Consider the following 11,887-nt stretch of genomic DNA (forward strand, 5'->3'; position numbering starts at 1 on the left):
AAAGCTAGCATTTATATGGCACTTAAAAGTTGGCGAAACATTAGACCTAGTATCTCAGTTAATTATCGCCACAACCCTGTGAGGTAGGTGCTATTATTATCCCTAACTTATAGATGAGGAACCTGAGGTTGAGAGGTTAAGTGACTTGCCCAGGGTCACACAGCTAAACATCTGAGGCTGGATTTGAACTCAGTTCTATACTGACTCTAAGTCTAGAGCTCTTACCTATTGCACCACTTGGTGCCTCTGGAATGGGAATTCTTTTGCCATGGAAGGTGATGGAATGAGGGTATTAGAGTCAGGTCCTGATCTATATAGGGGTACAAGTGGCCTATTTGGTCTCAGAGAATTCCTTACAAGAGTCCTGCTCGAAGATTCCTGACCACATCCGGCATTTCGACCTCCCTCTTACCCTGTCGCCCTCCCTTCTCTCAGTCCTCCGGTCTGTCCACATGGATTGGACACCAGATGTTATCCTTGAGCACCCTCCCACCATGGGCAGTCACCCTGCTGGCATGCATCTTGGTGTCCGTGGTCACCGAGTTTGTTAGCAACCCCGCCACCATCACCATCTTCCTGCCGATCCTCTGCAGCTTGGTGAGTAGAAACAAGGGCAACCTCACCTCCCCAGCCAAACTGCCCCAAATAGCCCCAGTTTGGAGGCCAAGACTAATGGAAGGGGACAAAAAGGGTGAGTATCTATTCTCTTCCACCTTGGACTATTTCCTGCAATCTTTAGTTACACACCTCTGAGTCTCCCTTTCTATAGGGTAGAGAATGAGTAGAAATAAGCTTAAATGACAGGAGAGGGGCCAATAGATAAACACTAGCACGGCTTGAATGCAACGCTAGGATCCCCCTTCCAGAGTGAATGACTGAAAAAGCATGTATTAAGCATTCATCATGTGCAGAGCACAATACTCTATGCTGAAGATACAAATAGAAAAGCAAAACAGACCAGGAAATCATATTCCAACTGAGGAGATAGCATCTATAAGAAGTTTCAGCTGTAAATCAGGTGGAAGAGCCAGGTGGTCCTAAGAGCTAAGCATCTGAGCAGGTGCTAATGCATCTTCTTTGGTGTCATTTCCATCGATAAAACCACATATACTGAACAATATGAGACAATAGTCAACAGTGTTAGGGAAGAATTGGGCAAAACAATATGGAGAGAATCCTCATAGAGGCCCATACACCCCAGTACAAATAATCACCCCAACAAAAGTGTATAGGCCAAAGTAGGAAGGAGCAGATGAAAACTGAGTTACCGCAACCTCAGTAAGAGAGCCCTTCTACCAGATTCAGCTCAAGAAAGAAGGGGAAACAGTTGTCTAGAAGTTTGGAAGGGCCAGAAGATAAGAAAATGATACCACATGATAGAAAAACGGTAGTGGTCTGCCTCACTCCACATAAGACCTGGTGAAAAGGAGGCAAAAAAAAAAAAAAGATCCCTCCTCTTTATTTTTCTTCCTATTTTCTTTTCCACTTCCCTTCCCTTTGTTCTGACCTCTCCAGCCATTTTTTATCCATTTTCTCCTCAGTCTCCTTTTTATCTCTTTCCCTTGGGCCAGAGAGAGGGTATATTAGTGAAGTCAACACAGTGGGGTCAAAATTCCGTAATGGCCCATTATCTGCACTTAGAAGAAAAATTCCATGTTAGAGCTGCATACTGAGCATACTCGACCATATAACAGACATATGCCATTGGTCACAAAAAAGACTCCAGGAAGGACAGTGTAGATGGTTTAAAGCAATTCATTTCTACTGGGGGAAAGATCTCACAGTATATGTCCTATTGGGGACGGCTCATTGATATGAGCACATGACCTCTACTTAGAAAAGAGGGTCTTTCCAGGTGGTCACCACATTATAGTAGTGTTCTCCAAGGAGGAGCAGTTAATGTTACACGGTCATTTAGAACTTACTAAAAACAACAAACACAACAAAATATGTGAATGGGGGGGGGGTGAAGTTTCATACTGAACTTAATGCTCCTATTAATTTTCTCCTCTCCTAGTCTGAAACCCTCCATATTAACCCACTCTACACTCTGATCCCTGTGACCATGTGCATCTCCTTTGCTGTTATGCTGCCAGTGGGCAATCCCCCGAATGCTATTGTCTTCAGCTATGGCCACTGCCAGATCAAAGACATGGTGAGTTATGGGTACCGAAGGCACCAGTATTTCCTCTCCCTTCCAAGTCCATAGGAAATGAGCATTTTCCCCCAACTCTCTCTTAAAATCTTCCCAAATAATAGTACCCTTTTATTAATAACAACCAACCATGTTTTTCCATCCTCAAATCAGACATCCCCAATAGTTGCTTTATTGGTCCAGTCATCCTTCCTCCACTGGCCAAGCCGCCAGCCCTAAATCACTGGGATCTCTCTGATGCCTTGGGATGTCATGTCTGTCCCCCTCTGCTGAGTTCTGGTTTGTCATGAACAAAAGAAAACTTCAGGAACCACTGTAGTATGGATAATTCACCTTTAAAAGGTATAAAGTCTGGCTGAGAGAGAAACAAGATGATGGAACACCTTGAATCCATGATACATGTGACTATAAGCTTCAGAGGGAGATATGATAGAACTCAGGTGGAAAAGAAATTAATTTGCTCTTGCATCCCCAGAGGACATAAGCAGGAACAATGGGGAGAAGTTGCCAAGAGGCAGATTTAGGCTTGATGCCAAGAAAAATTTCCTAACAATTAGTGTGTCCAAAAGTAGACTAGGCTGCTTTGGGAGGCGGTGGGTTTCCCTTACTGAAGGTCTTCACACAGAGACCAGATGGCCGCTTGTTGGGTATATCATAGTGGGAGGTTCCTTTTGGTTGTGGGTTGGAATAGGGGGCCACTCAGCTCCTTTTCAGCTCTGAAATTGGTGCTTCTGATTCTCTGATCTATGATCTATTCTATGATCTGTATGTGGGTTGTGTACTTGAACTTCAGTTTCTCCATCAGATAATCATCCTACTAGCGGATCCCTCAGAGAATAATAATGTATATAAAAGGTTATAGCAGCACAGATTTAGAACTAGAAGATGGCTTAGAGGTCATCCAATCCAGTCTCTTCACTTTACAGATGAGTAAACTGAGGCCTAGAGAGTTTAAGTGACTGGATTACTACTCACACAGTGATGAAGAGAGCCAGGATTTGAACTCAGATCTTCTGCCTCCAGATTCAGCATTATTTTCCTTAAAATACCTTTCATTAAAAGCACCATCAAAGAACAGTCTACAAATGTCATACTGTCCTGACTTTAGAAAAATGAAAGTGAAACATTTCATTCTTTGACCACTTCGAGGCCTTTCAGAAAGAGTGACTAAGAACTCTGATGAAAACTTGGGTCACTGTTTCCAAGTCCTGAATATAGTTATCCCTTCCACATCACAGGGGTTTGGGGTGTGACATGCCAGTGATCTGGCAAATCCATATAGAATTTTTTGGCCCTGTCTTCATTCTAGAGAAGAAATCTGAATTTTTTCTTTTTATTTTATGGGGTGTTCACAGTACCCTATTTATACTTAAGTTAAGCATTTTTCTGTGTTGTCTGCTGGCCTTTGGGTGTCAACGGAAGCTTCTGCAAAACTCCCCCCAAATTCCCATTTAATTTCCTATGCTGACTTGTGATGTATCAAAACTGCAACGGAGAAAGTTGCGATGTGAAAGGGATAACGACACCATCATTTTTCACCCCCCTGCCCACACCTACATGTCTTCCCTTCTGCCCAGTAAGAGAAAGAGCAAGAACAATCTTGAGGTTTAGAGTTTATTGTAGGTTCTAGATATTCAAACCCTGGCCAAATCCCAAGTGGGATGTAGAAACACCGCACAGAATCAGAAGACCTCAGGTAAGTTTCCAGTTCAGCCCTCTACTAGCTATGGGATCTTGGTCATTCCATTTTTCTAATAACTTCATCTCCTTATCTCCAACACAGACTCAGCTCAACAGAAGCTCAACATGCCACCTCCTACCTCCATGCATTCTCCTAGGTCATTCCCTAGAATGCTCTCCTTCTCATCTCTACCTTTCAGAATTCTTACCTTTCTTAAAGGCCATTTCCTCCACGCAGCCTTCCCTGATTCCCCTAGCTATCAGGGTTCCTTCTTTCCCTCCCCTAGGAAACACTTCCTGCCTGATCTCTCCGCAATCTCTACTTTGTCTTATACTTCCCATGCACACCCCTCTCTCCCAGCAGAATGAAAGCCATGTGAGGGAAATGACTAGTTTAATTTTGTCTCTATCCTAAGCGTGTAATGCAGTGCCATGCACGTAGTAACACTGAATGAAGTATCTGTGTTTTCATCAGCACAGAGATATCCCTGTGTAGGAATTCCCTCTACCAAATGACTTAATAGATAATAATAGCAAACATTTAAATAGTTCTTTAAGGTTTGTTGAGTGCTTTACTTGTTATCTCACTATTATTCCCATTTTGCTGATGAGGACTCTGAATCTGAAAGAGGTTAAATGCCTTTCCCAGCATCAAACATCTGTCTGAGGCAGGATTCAAACTTAGTTCTTCCTCACTCCAATTCTAGCACTATATTCACCAAGCCACTCTGAGGTACACAGAGGTTAAGTGATTTGCCCAGAGACACACTGCAAGTCTCCAAGGCCAGACTGGAATCCTGGTCTTCTTGATTCCGACGCCAGTACTCGAGCCATTATACCAAGCTTCTACCTAGAGCTGGGCAGCTAGGTGGCACAGTGGATAGAGTGCCAGGCCTGCAACCAGGAAGACTCATGTTTCAGAGTTCAAATCTGGCCTCAGACACTTACTAGCTGTGTGACCCTGGGCATGTCACTTAACCCCGCTTGCCTCAGTTTCCTCATATGTAAAATGAGCTGGAGAGGGAAATGGCAAACCCCTCCAGTAGCCCAAATGGGATCCCAAAGAGTCAGACATGACTGAAACAACTCAACAACCTAGAGATTGATAAATATTGAATTAAGTTGAATCTACTACCTGTTCTTATGAAGATGAAACAAGACAAAAAATATGAAAGCTTCATAAATTAAAAAAATACTGTGCAGATGTGTAAACAAAAGGCAGCCTGGGTAGTGAGCTATCCTAGAAACCAGGAAGACTTAGTTTTAAGTCCCATACCATCAACAAGTCACTCTGGGTGCATTAGCTAATTCTCTAAGGCTGTAAGTTGCAGAGATGGTAATGCCCTACATTGGTAGAGGGAATTTCCTTCCTAGAGAGTTCCCTATACCAGTAAAAGCACAGGACCAGTCTCTATTCCTACAGGTACTATTCCCTAAACATATTCAGTGACAGAGATGCCTAGTGGTAACTATTCCTCTCTCACCTCACTACCTAGCACACGGTATTCTCAAACTGACCACCTGCATTCTCAGAATTCTACTTTGGCATCAAAGCAATGGCCCTTACTGCCCTACAATTTGGACAGCAAGGCCTTTACGCTAAGCACAGCAAAGGACAAGAATGATTAATAACTCCCCAGCTCAGGCTAGGGTACAGTAGGGAGAGGTTTCCCCACAGTCTAGTCATTTGCTTGAAAAAATTTTCTAGCACACACTTTTCCCTTGCAGTGACAGGCTAGAAGATTTGTTTTCTGTATACTCTTTGTATGCTTGGCGACTCCCCTGGGTGGGATAACAGTCATACTTACTGTACTAATCTTTCCATCTGGTCATACTGCTCCCATCACATCTCCCACATTCTACACTCTACACATAGTTCTGCTCAGTGCCATGGCATAAATGGTATGGGCAAAGGCTACTGAGAAGATATACCCTAGAAAGAGAGGTCTCATTTGCTAGTACTCCCTCCTATGCTCATCTCCAAGAGGGAGGGGTGAGTGAAAAGTAGACATAGGCAATCTCCACTGACAGATAGACCTACAGTGTTTATGAAGCTGGCATTGTTCACCCTCTCCCATCCCTAACTCCTGAGAAATTTCCCTTTCTTTCTTACCTTTCCATAATTACTGGCAAAACCAGAACACATGGCAGTGGTAGGAAGATGTAAGGTAGATGTTACAAGGATAAAATAATGTCGCTCCCACAATTGAGACACTCCTCCCCCTCCACTGTCCCCCCTTTCCCTCCCAGTGAGTCTGTACCTTCTGGTTTAGGGAAGTGACTGGAATATATTGGTTTATTTCCTATAGGTGAAAGCCGGCTTAGGTGTCAATGTAATTGGACTGGTGGTAGTGATGGTGGCTATCAACACTTGGGGAATTAACCTCTTCCATTTGGATACCTTTCCAGTCTGGGCTAAGGTCAGTAACATCACTCATCAGACCTAGCACATGTGGACAAACGCACCAAACCAAAGAGTGAGTGCAGGGAGAGTCCAAACGGCAAGCTAAGGAAATCGACATGTACGCGTAACCCTGGAGCCAAGCAACCTGAAACATTCCTCACTTCGAAGGCCAGGCACATGTGAGATGGAAGAAAAATGCAGCAACTGGAAGGACAGACATTCTGATTTTCCGTTGACTTCTTTCCTGCCCTTCTTATAAGTGGTCACTAAGAAAGTAGTTTTGAATTTTTCTCATTCCTCTCTATCCACTGGCTTTAGATATTCTTCTTAAAACAGAGATGTGGTTTTATGTAGGGCCCTTCTAGAAGAAAGGAATTTCTCACTTTTCAAAGCCAGCAAATCTGCGGGAAAAGACTACATACAATCTTGCCTGTGCAAACCCTGCCCTGTATTTTAAAAGCAACATCTCACTGCAGCCCAGAGGCGGAGTTCTTGTCCTGCAAGGGTTGACTTGGATCCATCATGTAGCATGTTACGCATTAAATGTTGCCTTAGGGGGTTGAGGTGTCAAATTGTCAGGCAGATGAGCACAGAAGGCAAAACAATGCTGGCTGGAACAATTAATAGCATTTCTCACCATTCTTGGTGCCTCTCCCAGATCCTAAAAGGCAACTTTAGTTTCTTTCTTCTAAATGTTTGATTGTTCTAACTCCTGCCAAGCAGAACCTTTATTACAATTTCTTCCCCACCAAGATTCCCCACCTTTGTTATCTGTAGCATTTCTCTCTAGGGAGTAGCACAGAAGGGGAAAAAAAAAGACTATTTCCCTTTTCAGATAGGTCCATAGTTTTCTATCTCAACATGAAAAGAAGTGCTGAGAATTAATAAGATTGGAGGGACCTTAGAAGTCTAGCCCAGTTCTCTCATTTTACAGGTAAGGAAACTGAAAACTGAGGGCCACAGTAGACTCTTCTAACTTCACACAAGCAACAGGGGTAGAATTGGAATCTGAAGCCAGGGCCTCTGATTCCAAACCCAGCATTTCCACTATGCCAAGCTGGGACAGGAAGAAAAGACTGAAGGGCAAAGAGATTGATGCCCCCTCTCTCTCAGTAGACTCTAGCTTCCCATTATTAAAAAAAAAAACACCCTTCTCAATGATAAGGGAGGAAAAAAAATTTTTTTCATGACTATTTTATCAGAGGGCTAAAAACTATATATAAACCAGTAAAGCTGCTAAATGCATTATTTTACTCTATTTAATCTCATATAGAGCTAGAAGGAACCAAAGGAAGCTATGAAGAAACTTTAGCTTTTATCATTTCCAAAAACCCATAGGAGCAGCTAACATAGTGCTAGAAGGTGTAGACTGATGAGAAATCATTGTCATCCCTCAAAGACCAGAAAGCCCAGTAGGGCACCAATGATCTCCTCCTATCTTTGTGTTTTCCCTAGTGCTTTGCACTCTGCCCTGTGCTCAGTAAGCATCCAATAAATGTTTGTAGCCAATGAATATTCCAAAAAGACTATTTTAGAATACAAGCTTTTCTTCAGCTCAATGAGAACTAGCCTACTTCTTCCATAATAGGTGTTCTACATGACTAAATGAATGCTCATTATTCCAGTAGCTTTTCTTCAACTCAATGAGAACTAGCCTACTTCTTCCATAATAGGTGTTCTACATGATTAAATGAATGCTCATTATTCCAGTAGCTCACCAGTAACATATATTTCTAATTACTGACATCAGTTATTTGCTAAATGTCTTTGGAAGAATCCCTTGTAGTCATCTGCACCTATTTTAATTGGCTTCAAGTTCCTTGTTAGCATGTTTGACTCGTCCTACATGAACAATACAAATAAAATCATTATTTAGCTTCTCTGGGTTGTACAGATTCTTTTGTTATCTAACATTGGCACTCCATATCACTCATATTTCTATAGTATTTTAAGGATTTTAGAAGAGATTATTTGAGTTGGGGGTAGTGGGAGTGGGAAGAAAATATATGTGAAAAATAGAAACCAGGACTGTGGGAATAGAACTGCTCTTTCCCAAAGCCATTAACACCAACCATGGCTCCTAATCCTGCCACACAAAATCACCTATTCCACTATTCTATTGTTGGGAACCAACATGATTACTTCATATCACCATATGAACAGTAACTTCTAAACATTAACACTCCAATACTTGGTAATATCATTACTCACCTAGCCCCCTTCCGTAAATATGTCTCTCTTGCCAACCTCCCAAGGTAAGCTATTCTTTCTAGACTCAAAGAATTTTAGACTTGGGAAGGACATAAGATTGAGCTAGAAAGGACCTTAGGGGTTTAGCCCAACCCCCTCATTTCACAGATAAAAAAACTGAAGCCCCAAGAGTTTAAGTGATTTGCACAGGGTGATACAGCTAGTATCTGAAGTAGGTCTGCCTGATTCCAAATCCAGTGTGTTCTACACCATACTATCCTACTTCTCAACTTCATTTTATGAGTAAGGAAACGGAGAGTCGGGGTAGTGAGACAATTTGCCCAAGTGAATTAGTGGCAGAGCTGAGACCATCAGTACCAAGGTCTCCTGACTCCTAGTTCCAGGGCTCTTTCTATCATGATATTTCTTCAGTTCTTAGATATTCCTCCATAGTGCTGAAGGTACTCAATATTTGACAACTGACAACACAATTGTGTTTCTCAGACTCAGAGACTTAACTTGAGTACTTGAGTATCTATGCAAACTCCCTTGTAAGGCTCAATGTATTATTCCCTTCTCCAAGCCCAGAGTCCTAGCAATAAGGCGGAAAGCTAGTTCTTCTCAATCAAGGATCAAAATCCTACATAGTAGTCCATAGCACTGGTACCAAACTCAAATAGAAATGGATGCCTTAGGGCCACATGTTAACTTAGAAAACCACAAATTAACATTATCTATGTTGTATTATATTTTTGTTAAACATTTCCCAATTACATTTATTCTGGTTCCAGCCACTAAAGGAGTCATTACCTCCTACCATAAAGATGATGGACTCAAAAATGCATAATGAAACATACATTTTTAGACATAGTCAAAGTATGAATTTGTTTTGATGGACTATGCATATTTATTATGATGGCTTTATTTTTCTAATTATTATTCAATGTGGAGTGACAAGAAATGCTTGATAAAAATAATTTTAAAAAAAAATAACCAGAAAATGCTAAATAATCTTTGGCAACTAACAAAAGACACACCATGATTTTAAATTATATTATTTACTCATTGATGCTGCTTTTTCTTTTTGTCTTTTTTTTTTTTGGTGAGGCAACTGGGGTTAAGTAACTTGCCTAGGGTCACACAGCTAGTGTCAAGCGTCTGAGGCCAGACTTGAATTCAGGTCCTCCTGACTCCAAGCCTGGTGCTCTATTCACTGCACCACCTAGCTGCCCCTTCTGCTTTTTCTCCTGATGGAAAACAGATCAGAATCTTACACTAAAATCTATGATAAATGAATCATGCCTCAGTTTTTATTCATGTAATTTATCAATCTTAAAACTACTAATACACTGGAGGAAGCAAAAATGAAAAGAAAAAAATGCCATGTGCAAATTACAATACAGGAAATATAAGAGAAAGCTCATTTCCTCCCTCATAGTATGTAATGTTCATTTAGCAGAGGCTAATCAGAGCACAGTGAAAAAGGAGTAGACCACAGAGGAAACACAAACACTTGGAATACTATCCAAAGGGTGAGGTCTAGCCTAGTGGAAATGAAAACATTACGTGCTATAAATATATGTGCACAAGCTCTGTGAACATGTTTAAAAATACTCACATATGGATGCCTTCTATTTTACCTACATTCACACAAATGGAAATTGAAGGGGAGTAAATTAGGTGGAAAATGAAATGGTGTAGTAAAACTGTTCTTTTAGCTCAAGGAGGAGGGAGCTGAAGTTTACAGCAGCATAAAACACCAAAATCAGAAGTGGCTAAAAGCATTAGAAATTTCAGCCAATGAAATTATGGCCCTTCCCTTTTTTTGGCAGAACATTTTTTCTATTTCTTCATGATATAAAAGTACAGTGAGTACAGCAATGTTTCCCAAATTACTCCACAGAACACACATTCTACATAAAGTTTAGAAAAGTATATCATGTACATATTATTTCATTTGATCCTCACAAGAGCCCTCTATGGTAGGCAGTAGGAGTATTACCCCCATTTTTACAGATGAGGGAACCAGGATTCAAAGTCTTATAGCTAAAGCTATATACTCAAAGTATATAGTTAAAGAGAAGAAGCAGGATTCAAATCCTCATCTTCAGAATCTACATCCAATGGTCATTCCATTTACATCATGTTCTTTTGTAGAAATAGTAAGGATCTAAGACTAAGTCCTTATATAGGTAACCCAAAACTTGGCTATTTAGTAAAACTCTACTTTTGAGTAAAGAGAAAACTTCTGAAGACTTTCTCCAGATGGTTTTGCAGCAGAAAGTAAGGCAAAACTTACAACTTACAATACACCAGTTTCCCCAGAACCTCCTAGAAAACTGTGGTAAAGATGATAAAAATGATAGTCACTTTTGGAAATCTTTAGGAACACAGGCACACAAATTGTTGGAGGAGCTATGAATTGGGCCATTCTTTCTGAAAAATTATTTGGAATTATGTGACTAACATAAAAATCCTTTTAACCCATCATTATTCCTAGGAATAGAATTCCAAAGAGGTCAAAGACAAGAGAACAGGTCTTAACTATACCAAAATATTCATAGCAACATTTCTAGTAGTAGCAACCAGGAAGCAAAGTTGTTGCCATCAATTGGGAAATGACTGAAAAGACTGTGGTACTTTAATGTCTGCAGATAGTATGAGAGAGGATAGCATGCCAGACATTGAGATAAGAAAGGCCTCAATTTAAGTCTACCTCCCATGATTAGCAACTGTGCAGTCATTGGCAAATTATAACTGCTCTGAGCCTATTTCCTCATCTGTAAAATGGGAATAATACCTGGAGTACCTATCTCACAGAGTTACTATAAGGCTCATTAGATGACCTACATAAGTTACTTGCAAGCTTCAAAGCCCTATACAATGATAGCTTGTAGCAGCTAGCATTTATATGGCACTTTAAGATTTGCAAAGGGTTTTACAAATATTTTCATTTTTATCTCCAAAACCCTGGGAGGTAGATGCTATTATACCCATTTTACAAATAAGGAAACTAAGGCAGACAGACTAATAAGTGGTTTTAATTTTTAAAAGAGCTAAAAGTTGTTCAGAGTCAAGTGGTTCTAATCAGGTGGGTTAGACTAGTTGGTCAATGACAGGAAAGCTTAGTAGAGACAGGAAGCCTGGAAGTCTGGAAGACCTTGCCTCCAGTCCCACCTCACATATATGATGGCTGTGGGACCTTGAATAACTCCCTAACTCCTCACTGCCCCAGGCATCATTTTAAACAGACTAAGTTGTAAACCAGGTGATCTACATTTGTAGATCAGCAATATAGTGGATAGAATACTAGGCCTGGAATCAGGAGGACTCCTCACCCTGAGTTCAAATTCAGCCTCAGACACTTACTAGCTGTGTGACGCCAGGCAAGTTACTTAACTCTGTTGGCCTCAGTTCCTCATATGTAAAATGAGCTGGAGAAAGAAATGGCAAACCAC

At 41.0% G+C, this 11,887-nt stretch overlaps 1 protein-coding gene across 1 annotated transcript in view; it reads left to right on the plus strand.

Annotated features, from left to right (window-relative positions):
* The window catches only part of SLC13A4 (solute carrier family 13 member 4), a 62,130-nt gene extending 54,009 nt beyond the window's left edge, over nt 1–8,121 (plus strand). The window contains exons 14-16 of the mRNA XM_020998157.2: nt 436–597; nt 2,018–2,155; nt 6,145–8,121. Of these exons, the coding sequence (XP_020853816.1) occupies nt 436–597; nt 2,018–2,155; nt 6,145–6,282 (438 nt within the window). The 3' untranslated portion in view covers nt 6,283–8,121. The remainder of the gene's footprint in view (nt 1–435; nt 598–2,017; nt 2,156–6,144) is intronic.
* The last annotated feature ends 3,766 nt before the right edge of the window (nt 8,122–11,887 follow it).

The sequence above is a fragment of the Phascolarctos cinereus genome, unplaced genomic scaffold, assembly GCF_003287225.1.
Source record: "Phascolarctos cinereus isolate Bilbo 61053 unplaced genomic scaffold, phaCin_HiC Scaffold_1;HRSCAF=81, whole genome shotgun sequence".
Lineage (NCBI taxonomy): Eukaryota > Metazoa > Chordata > Mammalia > Diprotodontia > Phascolarctidae > Phascolarctos > Phascolarctos cinereus.